This window comes from Pristis pectinata, chromosome 2 (genome assembly GCF_009764475.1).
Source record: "Pristis pectinata isolate sPriPec2 chromosome 2, sPriPec2.1.pri, whole genome shotgun sequence".
Taxonomy (NCBI): Eukaryota; Metazoa; Chordata; class Chondrichthyes; order Rhinopristiformes; family Pristidae; genus Pristis; species Pristis pectinata.
The window spans coordinates 87,878,297-87,896,464 of NC_067406.1; the positions used below are offsets into that span (position 1 = coordinate 87,878,297).

The 18,168-nt window shown below is 38.4% G+C and overlaps 1 protein-coding gene across 3 annotated transcripts in view; it reads left to right on the forward strand.

Annotated features, from left to right (window-relative positions):
* Window positions 1–777: 777 nt before the first annotated feature.
* The window catches only part of rasgef1ba (RasGEF domain family, member 1Ba), a 63,713-nt gene continuing 46,322 nt past the window's right edge, over window positions 778–18,168 (forward strand). For 2 of the 3 annotated variants that reach the window (XM_052039079.1, XM_052039100.1), the window contains exons 1-4: window positions 778–1,091; window positions 14,482–14,664; window positions 16,968–17,090; window positions 17,398–17,535. In XM_052039079.1, the coding sequence (XP_051895039.1) occupies window positions 14,488–14,664; window positions 16,968–17,090; window positions 17,398–17,535 (438 nt within the window). In that variant the 5' untranslated portion in view covers window positions 778–1,091; window positions 14,482–14,487. Of the gene's footprint in view, window positions 1,092–11,663; window positions 11,712–13,550; window positions 13,615–14,481; window positions 14,665–16,967; window positions 17,091–17,397; window positions 17,536–18,168 lie in introns of those variants that run through there. The other variant, XM_052039090.1, reaches the window with a different exon arrangement.

Sequence of the window (18,168 nt, forward strand, 5' to 3'; positions counted from 1 at the left end):
AATAAAACCTGTTTTATCTTGCTGACACACTGTTTCCCTGCCCCAATGAAATTCACTCTGCTTGAAGCTCAGCTGCCTTAAAACTGTCCTGCATTGTCATAGCCATTATCCTGCCTTCACTGAACTACACTGGTTTCCTAACCCCTACCGAATTGATTTACAATTCTCACCACTCCTCTGCTTTGCAATCATTTAAGCTCCTAATACCAACCCACATTTCTGATCATCTTTTATTTACCTGCTTTCTCTATCCCAGCCACAGCTTCACCCCATTATTTGTGGTCAAACTTTGGACAACTGACTGCCCACACTAGGGTGCTCCCTTCCTGATCCTCTTTATCACTAAAGTTATCTTAACATATTTTAAAAACCTCATCAAACCCTCTTGACCAAATACCTAACGTATCTCCCCTTTTACTAAGAAGTCCACCATTTAGCAATTAATTTTATCCCGATCGTTTTCTTTTCTACATTAAAGGTGCTTGTTTGATGCCGAGGTGTTCCTTCCTATTTGTGTGTAAACATTATTTTACCCGCAGATAAAACCGATTTTGTCCAGAGAAAGCGCAACCAATGAAGAGCACTCCTTCGAACTTGTATTTTTCCCTTACATTTTACTCAAGCACAGGCAGCTAGAGCAGCCCTCAAAATAATTACAGATGTATAAATGCAACGATATCCGAGAGCCGTTGAATGCAGGAGCTGTTGTGCTTCTGATTTGCACAAACGCTTCCATCCTTCAGGAGGCTGGCTTCTGTATACTCCGGGGCCACTCATTCCATTAGAACGCTCGTGTGTCACTCAAGTGGAAAGCCTGGAGCAGGCACATGTGCACTGAGCAAAAACACCAGAAGTCGCAGTCTGCTGAGCTCCTGAAGACGGATTGCAGCTATTTGTGAAACAAAAAGTGAAAGCTCTGCTGTAAACTGCTGGTCTGAATTACGAGAAGTCACGAGTAAATGAGGGACTGTATTGGAACTGGCTGTGCCTGCATGAAGTGAAACATTGGTTTTCTGCCTCATTTACTTGGGAGTCTTGAAATTTGGTTTCTACAATATTCCTTATTGGTTATCGCTGTGCACCTCCTGAAGGTATGCTTTCTCTTTCTATGATCTAATCAAATAGGCTACAACTTAAGGTAGTCTCTGTTCAGTCGATTTTTTTTTCTCTATTTCGTGTGTTCAGTAAGACTGCGGGCGGGATATGCTTGATGAAAATGATCACTATGCTCTGTGCAGTGCGGGCATACGGAAAGGAAAGCTAAGTAGCGCAAGGCAAGATGCACGTAAAATTGATTGCAAGCTCCCTAGGACCCTCTTGTCCAATGCTTGCATTATGGCAGATCGGGAGCAAGGGTATTGTTCAGCAACAGTTGCATCTTAACGCGCACTCCAGTAAAGGGTCAACACCTATTTTCAGCCACCTCAGTCCCCACCTCCCTCCCCGCTCCATAATGTTTGCAGTTTTATTTTAGACCGATACAATAACATGCATTATAACACCAAGTGTGCTCGTTTAGTGGGGAGCAGGAGGAGTTCGGAGCAGATAGCACGAGGGAGAAAAACAGAGCCAAGATCTGCCTACAGCAGAAGATGTTAAATCGCGGTTAATTGTAGATTGTAACCGTAGGATGTAAGAAATAACTATGGTTCATTATTTTCTGCACACCTTTTTTCTCAGTCCTCTGTCAGCTTGGTTTAGTTGCTAACACTTTTGTGGATTCAAACCAGGTCTTAATCCAGGCTAGTACTCGGAATACAAAACTAAGGGAGCATTGCATTGTCACGCATGCTGTCCTTTGGACCATGCATTACACCGCGGCTGTGTCTATTTGTTCAGTGTAGAGAAGGTACTGCACTGTTCAAAAAAAGAGCAGTTTTTTTCCTTACATACTAGTCAATATTTCCTATACAACGTGCCATCTAAAAACGGATGAAATGTTCCTCTCATTCCTTTCTCCGATCGTGTGTGTAAAATAGTTGTCACATCGGGCTGCACAACGACTGCACTTTCAAAGTATTTCATTGTCTGATTAACATTTTGGAATGTGTTTGAGAGATGTGCTGGGATATTAAGTAGATAAGAGTATTCATTTCTTCTGTGGAATGAGCAAAATACAGCAAATTCTGAGAACTAATACTCATTGAATAGATATTATAATCATTAAACAGTAGCAGTTCCCGCCACTTTGGTCTACAAGAAACCAACAGGTAAAGCTTTGTCGGTAATTACCACCTTTACATCTTCACAAACCTGCGCCGTATTGCTTGGGAGATACGATTGGAAACATAGCAGGAATTCACAAAATATCCAGACTGGAATTATAACATTTCTTATTGGTAATAAGAACTTGATTTAATGTGTAAACTTGATCACCAAACGCACTGGATGAAATATGAAGCCTGTGCTTTTTGACGTATAGCTAATGAACGGTGGAAACCTGTCAGGAACGGTAGTATGTTCCAGAGTACCACCAACTGTATTGATTGCTTAAGTTTTCCGCCTATAGTTCATGGTTTTCCCATTTATTTTTTGCTTACCAACGTCCTTGGCTTCATGCAGCATCACATTTTTTAATCTTCAGATATAAATAATAAATTGCACGTCCTCTATCTTTCCATGATGTTACCTATTTTAATTTTCTCTTACACATCTTTAAATCAATATAACAGCCATTAATGCTTGTAATAATATGAACATCTCCATGCTTTAATAAGGTGGTGTCTTGGGACATTTTCTTATGCTAAAGGCTTTAATCAAATGACATTTGATGTTATTAGTCATTTTTTGAGTCCACAAATTAAGCAGTATTTGATCTGAGTGCTATAATAAGTGCTGATACTGAATACATGTTGAAAGGGATTTTCAAAAATGCTGATTGCAGTTCTTACGGCAAGTAGAAGGTGTAACGTTTTTTGATCCACTCTTTGCACAGGTTTCTGGCAGCATGCCAGAAGATTTAAAAAAAACTACTTTTATTCCAAGAAAAACTAATCTATCACACACACACTTAAAACTAATAAATCACATGGGAAAATACAGCTCTGAATGAAGTCCATCTGGATGATAAAAATACTTGAAGTATCTATTTGCTTGCTCCTTACTTTGCCTCCCTGGGTAGTCCACTTTTACATCTTTACCATCATTAGTGTAAAGTGGTTAACTCTAAACTACCTTTTCTCTGCTGAATGTGAGCTGTGGTTCATAGAGTTGTACAGCACAGAGATTGATCCTTCGGCCTACCAGATCCGTGCCAACCTTTTTGCCCATCTACATTAATCCCATTTGCCTGTATAAGTGCCGTATCCTTTGCCTTCCTATTAAGTTTCAATGCCTCTTAACCACAGCAATTGTATCTGATTCCACCACCTCCTCTTGCAGCATTTTCCAGATATCAACCATTCACTGTGTTTTTAAATAAAACCCTGCAGCTCAGATACCGACTAAGGCTTCTACCTCTCATTTTAAAAGTATGCATCTTGTTTTTGATACTCCTACGGTCAGAAAAAGATTTGACTATCTGCCCTATCTGTGCCTCTTTTAATCTTATATATGTCTGTCAGGTCACCCCTCACCTCTTCACTCCAGGGAAAACAAGCGCAGCCTGTTCAATGTATCCCCATAACTAATGTGTAGTTCTGGATATATGTTCAGGGTTTGATTTGTCTATTCCACTAAGTGTCTTGCATACTTGAAAAATATCTTCTCTGAGCTTTCTCTACTCCATAATAAACAGCACTTGGTTCTTCAGAATCAAAAACAAAATTGCAGATGCTAGAAATCTGAAATAAAAGCAGAAATGTTGGAAATACCCAGCAGACCAATTAACATCAGTGCAGAGAGAAGCAGAGTTAACGTTTCATTGATCTGATAACTTTGTTTCACTCTCAACAGATGTTGCCCAACCTGTTGAATATTTCCAATGTTTTCACTTTCAGCCCAGCCTCTTCAATCTTGCCTCATAGTAGATGCTTTAGGTTAATTATCAGCAAAGTTGAACTTTCCTGAAATAGCATTAACAGTGGTCAGGATTAAACACAGTGTTCCCGATATGACCTAGCCAGTGCTTTGCATGCTAATTTTCATCTCTAGGCATTATTATTCATGATTTAATTTTCTTCCCTGATTTCAAAGCATTATCTTATCAGTACCACAGCAATTTCAAAATATCTACTTTATATACTCACAGTTTACTTCCATACCTAGTTTTATTTGTGCGGAATGCTCTTTACCCTACATTGGCCCCCCTTCCCAATCTCTCAAGATCTCTCTGGTTTCCACAATGGTTAGAGTGTGCCATGGCAAATGATCAGAGTTTGTCATTTTCATAATTGATCAAGGTCGTGAGATAGTTACTACTTTGGTTTTCCCATTGCTTTTGCTTTCTATGTTAAGTGATTTCTTGAACAGTGGACCTGTAACACCATTGTGTTATTGGGTGCCAATAAACAGGGTGATTCTGAATGCGTCTGCTGTTTTCCCCTTTCCTTGACAAGAAGCTCTTTCATTTCTAATAATAGCATGGCCAAGGTAGGTGAAACTGTGTTAGACATGAAAGGCATAAAAATCCATGTCCTACATTTCCTTAATCAAGCTGGATTTAGTATGCATTTTTGTACCATTGTCCTCCTGTCATAGCCAGCAAGGATGTATTCCTGGAGGCAGGGCTTCCTTGTCTTCCCCAGAGCAAATCAGGTGATCCTATCAAGGTAGAATTAATCAAATATATTGTTGGTGCAAAAAAAAACTTAAGATGCTGAAATCCATTGCTGGTCATTCAGCATTTTATCTTTTTGTTCTTGTAGAGGTAAATCTAGTTGCTACTTGGCAGCTGATCTCAGTGGCTGAAGTCAGGAGTTCACTATCTGGGTAATTAAAGCTTTATAGTCAATGCATTACAGTATTCATCGTGAAAGACTTTGGTTAGAATTGTAGCCTTGTAATTCTTATTGCCTGCTGTAATATGTAGGTTCCTATTTTGTTACATGATAGGTAGGTTTGCATTGTGAATTGGACCTCAGCAATAGTTCAGAAGGTATAATCAGGCAACAGGATGGCACTTGCATGTTGAGAGGGAGTTGTTGATGAGTGGTTACCAATCCAGACATTATTTTGCTACATGGCAACTTTTTGTTTCAAAATAATCATAACTGTGGAATAAAACTACTTTTGATTCAGTATTATAGCAATTGTTCATTGGTTGTAATGAATCACGGTTACCAATTCATAATTGAATTTAAGTCGAGAATGACAGTCAGCCACACTGATGCAGATAGAATTTTTATGCAGAGAAATATGGGTGACTTGTATTGAATGTACTGGAGATTAACTATGAGATCTAGTCACAAAAATTAATGTATATCTCAGAAAGATTTTAATTTTCAGTGTTTTTTTAATTTTTCACAACACAATATTTAGTCATACTTCGCACGTTACTCTTTATGTACATTTATTTCAGCTTATGGGAGGTGTTTGTTTTGTCATAAAATTATTGAGATTGAGTCAAGGTTGATAAAAACGATTTATGTTGATGATACAGATTCACCTTGGGAATGGATAAGGACCCTTATCATTTGATAATGGATGATGAGAGGTGCTGTCTTACAACAGAGAAACACAGGTCCTGTGCAAGCTTTTGGTCTTACGCAGTCCATGGTCATTTTGAATGCTGACACACTGCTTGGGGAGCATTCCTCGATCTTGCGCAAAGTAACTCAGCATGTCTTGCAGGTATTTGTATGTGAGGGGGTAGGCTCAGCATTAAAATAATGTTGAAGAAATGAATACCATAGGATTACCAAGCTTGTGCATAATGTGTTTAAAGGTTGTGCACAAAGGATTTTTCACTCATTATTGCTTCTGCTCAGCCCAAATCCAAATGAGAATAACCCCTGTTTGCAGGTTCTCAGCAGATGTGTCATACGTTTTTGCTTACAGCAAGAATAATCCTTTTGAGGGAATAGAACAAATAAGAAAAATGTTTGTTTACTAACAGCTACACAGATATAAAATGACTTTGGTTAGAATATTATGTCCTGGCAAACAACTTACAGACCTGACAAGGATATTACTTAAAAATTATACAGATGGAAAGCCTAATTTCCTGAAGAAAACTTTGCAACAATAATAACATGTATTTTGATCTCTCCCATTCCCATACTAGTAATTTAAAAAAAAATACACATTTCTTCTTCAAGGCAGCTCCAGTCATTCCATTTATCTGTGCTTTCTATTTATAGTTCTGTGTTTCTGATTCATTTTGCATTCCACTGTTGCCGTCTGTAAGGATGGGATGAATGACAGAATCCCAATTGATGATCTTTCATGATTACTGATGGCAAACTCATTTCTAATAAAATAGATTTCCTTGGTTTCCAACAAGACTGTTAATTAGCTCTGTGTAGTCATATACTGCTGCAGAATAGATCCAACGTAGCTACTTAAATCAGACTTGTCTTTTTTGAGTACTGGGATACAAATAGAATGGAAGCTAGATTTTTTGGTAATTCTATTATTATTTCATGTGTTTACAAAATAAGACCATTAGTATCATTGCTGTGAATATTTCATTATAGATTAATATTCATTCAAAATGTATTATGGAATCTAAACTTCATATTATCTCTAAGATCATTTTGTAATAGCCATAGTATTTTACAGCACAGAACCAGACTCTTCGACCCACTGTGTACATGCTGATTCACCTATACTAATCTTATATCAGCTTGGTCTGCAGCCTTCTATGCCTTGGCAATTCAAGTGCTTATCTAGATTATTCTAATGTTTTGAGTGTATCTACCTCCACCACCTTCCCAGGCAAAGTGTTCCAGACTGCATATACTCTCTGGGTATAAAAAAGTCCTTAAAATCCCTCTAACCCTTTTACTGCTCACCTTAAATCTGTGCTGTCTGGTTTTAAATGTCTCTGCTATAGGAAAAAGTTCCTCAATATCCACCCTATCTATTCCCATTATAACTTTAGATGCCTCTATCAGGTCACCCTCAGCCCTCTACACTCTCAGGAAAACAATACTAGCCTTTCCAGTCTCTCCTCATAACTGAAATGTTCTATCCCAGACAACATCCTGGTAAATCTCCTCTTCAGTGCAATTCAGTGAGATTCATTGCCATTATTCCCATTGTGCCCCTGATCACCAACTTTCCTTCCTGGGTTGCATACTAGCTGAATTTTTCTCTTTCTTTAGTGTTCCGAACAGTACGCAAGACAAGCTTTTCACTGTATCTCAGTACAAGTGACAATAATATGCCAATATCAGTACCAATTCCTCTATGATACTTCATAATGACCGCAGGCTTTCTGACAGCCTCTCTAGTCGCTCAGGTATTTCATTGAGCAACAGCCTTCTTCTGTTACCAGTGTCTTAATATTCTTCGTTTGTCCTTCACTATGAGCCTTATGCAAGCTCGCCCTCTGGTGAGCTGACACCTGCACTATCTAATCCCCAATGCTGCAGACCACTTGTTTCTGGAGTCTCACCACCATTCCAAGTTCTTGCCTCCATCCTACTCTCTGTTAATAAGTGAGCTGTAGGCTGCAAGTGTGAAATTGAGTGATGGTGTGTCTTCATCTGTATGAGCTCTTTGCTGTTTCTGCACTGCCTGGCCAAATTTTGAGTCCATTTCCCGTGCCTCTGCTCTCACCCCATCTCATCCATGGCAGAACAAGGATAGAGTTCCGCTGATCCTCACCTTCCACCCCATCAGCCCCTGCACTCAACAGATTATTCTCTGCAATTCCACCTTTAAAGAGATTTCACCAGCAGAAACATCTTCCCTTCACCTCTTACAGCATTTCACAGGGACCATCCCCTTAGTGACTCCCTGGTCCACTTTTCCGTTCCCACGAACAACTCCCCTTCTCACAGCACTTTCCCTAGCAACACTTGTCCTTTCACCACTACCCTTACCACCATCCAGGGACCCGGACAGTCTTTCCAGGTGACGCAGCAATTTGCTTGCACTTCTTCCAATCTTGTGTACTTTTGGTGTTCACAATGTGGCCTCTGCATTGGAGAAACCAAATGCAGATTGGGTGATTGCTCTGCAGAGACCTGCATTCAGTCTGCGAAGTGACCCTGAACTTTGTGTTGCTTGGCACTTTAATTCTCCATCCCATTCCCACTCTGACCTGTTGGTCTGTGGCTTCCTGTAATGTTACAATGAGGCCCAAGACAAGTTTAAAGAACAGTTCTTCATCTTCTGTCTGAGGACATTGCAGCCTTTTGGACTCGATATTGAATGCTACAACTTCAGGAAACTTGATTTCTCCATCTGTATCAGTCATCCATCTGTGATATTGCTCAGCTTGTTTGTTTTACTTCCCCTTTTTCCTTTTTTTTCCTCAGGGAGTGGAGGACATGCCAGGCACGTCTTCCTGCTCTGCATTTTTTCATCTCCTATGTTATGTTTTTTTATCAATGTTCTGACACTCTAACTACTTCCATTCACTCATTGACCAGGTAACCTTGTTTACAGCCTATCCCAGGGTCAGCCTGGTTTTACCCTATCAGAGACATCCCTCTCCCCCACCCTCCCTGCAGCTTGACCAGCTTCTTTTCTCTCCTCAGTTCCGAGGAAGGGGTCTTCGACCTGAAATGCTAACTCTGTTTCTCTTCTCACAGATGCAGCCTGACCTGCTGAGTACTTCCAGCATTTTCTGTTTTTATTCCAAATTTTACATTCTTGGGTATCTGAAATGGAAAAGACTGCAAAGATAAGGTTGCAGGAAAAAGTAAAATGGGCACTATTAAATTATTTGCAATGTATAAATCAAGCAAGAGCAGGTTATGGTGGAGCTGGAACGTGAAAGGATACTGTCATCTTCAAGATTTTCAGCTGTGTTGCTGTGATCAATGCAAATTTACAATGACACACTGGGGATATATCTCAGAACAATGTACATAGATGTACATTTAGTGGAAATTGTGAGACCATTGATATTGGTTGAGGGAAGAACAGGCCACTAACCAATGTCAATGATGCCATCAAGCAGAAACCTATCAGAAGATAAATGCTTTATCCTTGAAACTGGAAAGGGAACACATTGGAAAGAAAGCAAAAGAAACCCTGATCAGCAGGCAACTCTCCTGTATAGCAGCATCTACAATTTCTGCAGAATTGTGGGTGGAGAATCAAAATGCTCAATCACATCAGGGTCCATCAGTAAACCACGAAGGAGGTCATCCTCCAATAAAGGGATCCGTGATGTGAGGCCACCACCACCTTCTCCATGTAGTTTAGATAATGCCAGTGCACCTGTCTCCACTGGTGAGTTGCTGCAGCCTTGAGTTAGGCTCCATCTTTCCTGAAGGGAAAGGAGAAGTTTGCCTTAGTGTAGCAGAATGTTTGTGGTGCAGTGTGTTTGAATGATGTAGTCTTCATAGTGTAAGGTGTGAGTGTGGTGGAAGACAGGAATGCTGGGCCTTCATATACTCCACTGTTCACTTACTCCCTCTTCAATATTTGCTATAAGAAGTTCAACCCAAAATAGAATAGATGTAAATGGTGACAGTGCAGCCTTATGTTAGTGGACTCATCATTCATTTGGATGTAAATTTTAATAGCATTAAGAAAGGATTAATTGGGATTGCAGGAAATTGAAATGCACTCTATTTTCTTTCTCTATTATTCCTTCTCAGTAGGGACGTAATTTTCTGCTATTATCATTTATTTCCAAATCCCTGTGCCTTGTATTATCCTGAATACTATTATTGTATGGGCAGATTGCAAGATCTATCAACTTCAGTCTCCTGAAGAGTCCATCTAAAAGCTGAACAGAATTTAGAAAAGCCTCCTTTAGAAGCCAGTTATTGTTGGTGATATTGACACTAATACACTGGTAGGCTTTATTGAAGTCATGTGGCTGAAGTGCTATTTGAAACACTACTTTTCAAGGAACCATTGTAAAAGCATAGCTCTTGGGGGAAAAAAGCAGCATGTGCACTGCTGCTGATATAGGGATGAATCAAAAATTAAAAATAACAAATAGTTGGACTTGCAGCATTATCTGTGTATATATTTGTACCATGTACTGTTTGACTCACAGTACCATTATTGACTGTGCAATTAATCATGGTGAGATTCCATTAACAGCTATGTAGAGACGATTTAATTTTGAAGTACCATGCACAATACTGTATTGAAGCAATCTTTTATCCCAGCAATCTGTTTGCTAGTTTAGATATATTAATATCTTGAGTGAAGAATGATAAATGGGAAAAGAACTGATACCTTCAAAACTTTTTTTGTTCTGAATCAAATTAAGTGGCATAACTAGACAACAACTCTGAATTCTCCGGAACCCCAACTGTTACGGTGATGGGATTTAAAACTGAAAAGCTATAAAAGGTCTATTTATATTAGCATGACTTTTAACAGATCAATAAGAAGGAAATAGTGAAAGATATGCAGTCAGATTAAGGAGATGATTGGGCATGTTTCTGGGTAATGTTAATTATTTGTTTACTGAAAAGAAAGTACAGTAATTCTTTGATTTACATTAGGGATGCTTTCCTGCAAAATGAATAATTAAATTACATTTTATAAAATAAAAGCCTGCAGAAATGCATTTTGGTACGCTATGTTCATATGTGTGGTCATTTTGGTTATAGCAAGAAATAGTTTTCTAAATTGTGGACATATATCTAAAGAGTAAATGGCGATATCAAGAAAATGACTGAATCGAAGAACTACTGAAAATGAAGTGGAGTTGCTAAAACGTTTCACAGGGCTCCTTCCTCAAACAGGACGTTTGTTATCCTACAAAAGAAAGGATGCATTTTGTTGGAATGAAATGAGCTGATTGTAGGTATCTTGGGAGTAGTGATCACTATATGGTATTAAAGATCCAAATGGAAAGAGAAAAAAATCTGCACAGCAGGTTAGATTGGGAGAGGTTTTAGGAAGATATTATAAGAAACGTAAAGATCATAATAATGAAAATAACTAAAGATGAATGTGAGAAAATAAGACGAAAATAAAAGCAGGTTAAGGTAGCAAAGGGAAAAGAAGAAAGTGTGTAAGAAGACGTCAGAGGGTGTGGTGAAGTCAATCAAGAGGGTGTGGTTAAAAGCAATTTTGGTAGTCATCATGGAGGACTGCGAATATCTAGATGATGATCAAAATGGCAGGTATTTAATAAGTTCTTCACCTCGATCTTTGCTGAGGGAAATATCAGAAAGGAGATTTCTTGAAGTAGGTGAAAGCAAGATGAATGTTGTTATGATTTATTGAAGAAAGATTTAGTTAGGCACTGGGGCTCCATATCATTATGCCTTAACCTGTTTGTGTTGAGGGAAGAAACTGCTGAGACCCTAAAAAAGTGTTTTTCAGGCTTCTGTTCAGTATAGATGAGTCCCAGACGAGAATCTAGTTCCTATTTGAAAAAAGATGCAAAGCTCATCCAGAAATTTAAAGTCCAGTTATAATGGAGAAATAGATTCTCTTAAAAAGAATAAATTATGAGCTGGGTCTCACTGGCTAATGCCGGTGGTTCAGAATAGAACTGCTGATGTTTTGCCATTTAAATGGCAGTAATTCCTGGAGGCATTACATTGTCAAATGTCGAAGTCCTGGATTCTCTGACAGATTGCCAAAGCTGTCAGTTTGCTCCACATCTCGTCTGATGGTGGAGCTTAGATTTTCTGCGTTACACAGGGGAATAGGCTCTCAGATCCCGTGCCCTGGAGAAGGTAATTTTCTTATGTTATTTTTGTTAGCTTAATGTTGTAATTATTTGTAAATGTTTATAGCTAACTCTATTTTCTCATCATTTTTAAATTATTTACTCAAATTTTTATACTTTTAAATAGTCCTGATTGTCATACCCATTTGAAAACTGTTAACCTCACGGTTTTAATAGACAGCCTAGCTGGGTGGCGGAGGTCCAACCATGGCTTTTCCACCATCCTTTAGTCTCTCTCAAGATCAAAAGATATCTCTATCTGAGGAAGTTTCATATTAATACATCCATCAAGAAAAATGTTAAGTTTTTATAATTACAATATCCAGTTGGCTCTTAAACACTTTGCCCAACTCCAGTAAGTATATAAGTCTTTATTTCCAAGTATTGACACTCTTTTATTGGGAGCAGGATCTTCTGATAAAAGCCCTAAATTTGACCTTTACCAGTCTAAATTTGTGTTACAACTTGCTTCCTATATGACTTAGATTAATTTCCTGGATTCGATTCATCCACAATGTTCGGCATCATTACAAGTTTTATATGATCAGCTCTCCTAACAAGGTTAAAATCTGGAAGTTTTCCTTCTTTCCTTGTATCTCTTTATGAGGAAACATCTGGCTTTTGTTTCTTTCCTCCTTCATAATATGGATGAAATCAAAAACTTATCAGAGCTGATGATTTTACCTGGGTACACGTTCTGTGTGCCATCCATTGGTGTGACTGTTAGGGAAGAAATTATGGTGATACATTCAAAACAAAACCGCATTTAAAACCCTAATAGGAATACTAATGGAACACAGTAGTTAAGACAATTTTCAATTACTAACTCATTTGACTTGCTCATAACTTTATTTACAAATGATTTGGCTGACAGGTGCAAAATAACATTTTAGAAGAATAATAGCACCAAATACAGGGTTCTCAGCATGCAGTTAAATTTATTCAATTGTAAGTATTATGACCATGTAGGCAGGAACCCAACAACAAAGTTTTTGCTTGCCACAGATTGTACCTGACCTACTGTGTTTCCAGCATTTTCCGTTTCTATTTTGGATTTCCGCTGTCTGCAGTTTTTTGATTTTCATCTTAAAGCCTACAGCTTCATAAATGCATCATGGGAAGTGTGGTGTTTGATAAAACTAGAGTTCACTGAAGTATACTACCTGCTGCGTGTTAACTCTCAGATAATGATGAATATCCTAACCTGACTTTGGAGTTCCACATTATAAAGTCAAAATGTGTAGAAGTAAACAGTAGCAGAGAACATAGTGTGTTGGTCATGGGGAACTGGTTGGGCCTCTGTTAAGGAACAAGTGATGGCCTTCAGACCATCTTGATGTAGGAGGGACTGTATGTCCATGGTGAAGATGAACCACTTGGGATCAGGGAATTGGAAACTTTCAAAATGGCGCTGATAATCAACTTGTTTTTCTTTCTTTCCCAGTTCTGACAAAGAGTCCTGGACCTGAAATGTTAATTATTTCTCTTTCCACACATGCTACCTGATATGTCAAGCACTTCTGGAATTTTCTGATTTTAAGTCCAAGTAATGTTCCTTATTTATAATTAGCTACAGTAGAGTTCACAGAGCTTTATTTATGGTAAAGACATGGTTCTTTGATAAGTATGGGGGCTGTAGCACATAATAGAGGATGGGATGTTGAGCAAGGAAAATAGAAAAACATGGTAAGGGAACGTTGTTGGGTTCTAGCCTACCTACATGTTTGCAATACTAACACCACATTTTTTAGAATTGAATAAATTTCAGTGCATTTGGGAACTTTCAACTACTTCAAAGCAATTTTATTCAAAAGGAAGGCTGTCATTGTTGGTATTGTCCTTCTAGGAGTTCTGTGGTCACAGAATGGATCTTCTACTTGATCTTTCATCCCCCAGTAACTCTAACCCAGGTGAGGATTCACATTGTCCACACAGAGCGATTTTCCATCAAGACTCTTATTGCCAAAATGGAACCCCTCATTGTCCAGCCCTGGAGACTGAGTGAACCAGTGCCACAGCAGAGGAGGTGACAGGAAGGAAGTTAGTAGAAGAACCCTTAATGACCAAGCCTAGAACTCTGGTAATTATCAACAGAGTCTGCAGCAATGCAGAAAGGTAGTGAGGATTAGATTGAAGGAAGATAAAGATATTGCAAGACAATATTTATTCATGGCTTGGTGTAGGTATCACTGTTGCTCATAGTAGAGGGGCATGATCTTAAAATTAGATGCAGCGAATCAGAGAGAAAAATTTGGACACATTTATACATCCAAAGAGTAATAGATGTATGAGATTATCTTCAACCCTAATTATAGTAGGTGCTAGCTCAACTAATAAATTTAAAATCTGCCACCATAGATAAGAAGCCAAGGCAGGGGGTGGAGTTCACATACTGATAAGACATGAACTCATCGAATGATGGAGCAGGCTCGAGGGGCTAAAGGCCTTCCTGTCATTTATTGTTCCCAGGCCCATGGACTTCTTCATTGCTGGCACAGAAAGTAGCAGTAACAGGGGTGGACAGGAGGAAAAAGTGTTTGGGACAAAGCCATCTCCTTCCAGTTCTCAGGTGGCAGTCAGTGGGCAGAAACACAAAAATAAATCTTGATTGGAGAAGTGAGCCAACAGTGAGCAGGCCTCTAGATGCTAATGGCCTGGAGATTTCAATCAAGCTTCAGAATGGCTTTAGTCTAACTGCAGTTTCATTCATAAACAGCGTACCGTCTTGTTGAACTGATATATAGATCAGCTACAAACACTTTTGTTTTAAATTACAGGAAAGTATGCCGCAAACACCAACCTTTGCCGCCATGTTTAACAGCAGTGGTTACAGCCGACATCTATACTCGTCCAGAGAAGATAATTGTGGAGGGTTGTTCTACCAAGACAACAACCTTGTGTCAGGGTCTCTGGAGGCACTGATACAGCACCTTGTGCCAACAGTGGACTACTATCCTGACGTATGTATAATTTAATTTTGTCTGCATATGCCTCATGGCAGTATTATTTTGCACTAAGAAAGCATGTTCATTGTAAATCACAGGATGATTCATTGGGCTAAGCCATCACAATGGCTCAATGACACAGAAGTAGTTTGGCTTCTAGCACTGATCAGAGCAGAGGATGTGCAGGAGCTAACATGCTGTGAGTATTTTGATCTCCCTGCTGAGAGCATTACAAAAATGTACCTGGCAGTTCGTAAAGGAGGGTGCAGTTTGCTGATTTCAAAACCAGGTCTTGGCATGTAACATTTCTACATATGTAAACCTAAAATCAAAATAGATAGGCAAAGATGAAATTTCTTACTCATGCCACACCACACCAGAACTTCTATACTGAGCCACTGTACAGTTTTAATTTTCATACAAAGGAAACAAGATTTATTGTGCTGGAAAATTATGAATTTTGTTTCAGGCAAATATTAGACTTTTCTACCTGTTGGTTGCTGTTTCCTGGCAGCTGATCAGACATTTCATGTGAAAACAAGAAGCTGTTTTGCTTTCTGAGCAGTATTTACTCAGTATGCTTTTTATGTGTTTGGGCTGCAGGGGAGCTTTGGTGGGAAGAATTTAATAGGATTGTGTGGAAAATAAGGTGATTAAAATATCTGAGGGAAGCTGCTGAGAGAAAGGAAAAAAATTGCATTTTTTCTGACTAATTAGGAATTTATTCATTGGTTTGCTTTTGTGATCTCGCAGATACCCAAATATTCAGCAGGACAGAATGAAAACTCAGAATCAGTAAGCTTGTATTATTAAAATATGTTAAGCACTAATGTTTAGTGCCAACTTTACACATGCACATTTCTGAGATACAGTAGATTGTTATTCAGATGTTATTATTAGTATTTTTCTATGGTGCCTTTATCTACAGTTGTTAACAATTTATGACTTCTGAAATAAATTGCACAATTTTATATGATGAATGACAATATTCGACAGTTTTCAGGATATACAGAATGAAAGGTGAGAAAAGTACTGAGAAGTTATGGGGAAATATTATAGGTTAAAGGCATTATCATTTCTGGTGTTTGTCGGTTTGATTCACTGCTCCCCAGGTTTTATTTAATTTTTTTGGTTTATGTTGACATTAAATAGGAGATTCTAGAGAAAATGCAATGACACACAGGTAAAATTTGCAGTGCAAATGTGTGAAGGCTGACACTCACTCTAACTGGAGACACTCTAGCCAACTCCTCTTAACATTCGATGGCATTATAATCATCAAATCGTCCACAGTTCTGGGTGGATGGTATGGGTTTGTATGGAAGTCACCATTGACCAGAGACAATGCATAAATTCTGTTACAACAAAAGCAAGATGGAGGCTGCTTTCCTTGGCTCCCAAAAGACATCTTGCTACCTACAATTCAAGAGAATGATGGATCACATTCTATTTACCTTAATGACTGAGCCCAACCGTACTAAAAAAAGCTCAATGTCTTCCAGGACTAAGCAGTTGTTTTGATTGGCATCCCATTTACCCCAGGATGTTGACTGTGGACAGCTACTCCCTCCTCCATAGTTTGCTCTATGTATTATCCACAAGGTGCATACAGCTTCTCATCAAGACCACTGTAACAACACCTCTCAAACCTGTGACTTCTGCCATTTAAAAAGGACAAAGGCAGCAGTCACATGAAAATGCAGCCTCCTTACAATGCACTTTCCTAGCTTGGAAATTTGCTGCCATTACCTCTTCATCATTGGTTTAGTATCTTGGAACTCCCTTCCTGACAACATTGTGGAGATCCCTTCACGACATTGATTGCAGTGGTTGAAGAAGGCAGCACATGGACAAAGAGACAAATAGAGACACCAGCTTCACATGAATGAATAAAAAAGATGGGTGTTTCAAAACTCCACTGAACATTTAACACTGAGTTTACATTACATATTCTGCATACAAAGAGTTACCAAGCTTCATTAACAGTAAAATGCTTCCCAACAAAACTCAACAGAAGTATATAAAGAGGCTTGGAATGTGGGAGTAGACATGCCCATCATCTCAGATGAATATCGTGAAAAGACCAAGGAAAGATATGGGGAGGAATCTCAATGTTAAAAATAAACAAATTCCTTAAAAGTTAAACTCTTAGTTTTCCTGATCTTTTGATAATAATTCTTATATAATTTTAGTTAAAAAAATAGGGCAGCAAGCTCTGTGAATCATTGTCTCTAAATGAGATCAGTTATAGGTGTGAATATTTAAAGGTAGTTTAGATGATTGTTTTTATGAGAGCTTGTCTTGTTTTTCTTTTACAGAGGACCTACATATTCACCTTTCTGCTAAGCTCACGTCTTTTCATTCGGCCTTATGAGCTCCTAGCAAAGGTTTGCCTCATGTGTATTGAACAACAGAGACTGAATGAGACCATTGTAGATAAGGTGAGATTGTCAAGGGAGACTCTCTATTTTCCCGAGCCAAATGCAGATACCAATAAAAGAACAATTTTTGGTTCTTTCATGATTATTGCAGTGGTAGCTTTGAGTTATGCAATACAAGTTATTTCTTTTTCCCTTGTTAATCTTTAATGGAAGAAGGCCCATTTCGCTGTCTACACATTCACATAGTGTCACTGTTAGCCCATGCCAATGTTGTTCTTTAGATTAAGTAGATGTTATACATTTCACTTCATATCTATTATTACTGTAATGTTTGACAATTAATACATTTTTGTCTGACTAATTCCAGGCCAAAATAAGGAAATTTGCACCTAAAATAGTACAGCTGTTGTCTGATTGGACTGAAACATTTCCCTATGATTTTCGAGATGAGAGGATGATGAGGAACCTAAAGGACATGACCCACAAGATAGCGACAATGGATGAGGTCAGTTACTTAAAAACAGCAACTCATTCATGCTTGGATGCTTAAGAATAGTTAATATTGATTGAATAATACTTCTAGAGAGGAGTAAAAGAAAACATTTATCCAAAGAATGAAAAAAACTGAATGAAATGGGAATTGAATCCAAATTGGTTCCAGAATTTTAGCTCTTATCTAACATAGAACATACAACAATACAGCACAGGAACAGGCCCTTTGGCTCACAGTGTCTGTGCTGAACACAATGCCAAATTAATCAAAATTTCTTCTGCATGTACATGATCCATATCCGTCCATTCCCTGCATATTCACGTGCTTATCTAAAAGCCTCTTAAATGCCACAATCGTGCATGTTTTATTGTGGATTCTGTTATTTGTTCACAAACATAATTAGGATCTTTTGCACCTTTAATAGGTGATGTTAATTTGTACAAACATTAATGTATAACACGTAAAACAATTCTGTTTTTTATTATATAAAATTCTTCCAGTCACTATTTTGCACAAATATGCATTGATATAATTTCTATGAAGTTCTTACAATGCAGAATTATTTTTGCTATGATTTCAGATTTTACTTTTGTGCTCCCAATTTGCTATATTGACTGCATGGGTGCATGCATTTATTGGACCTGA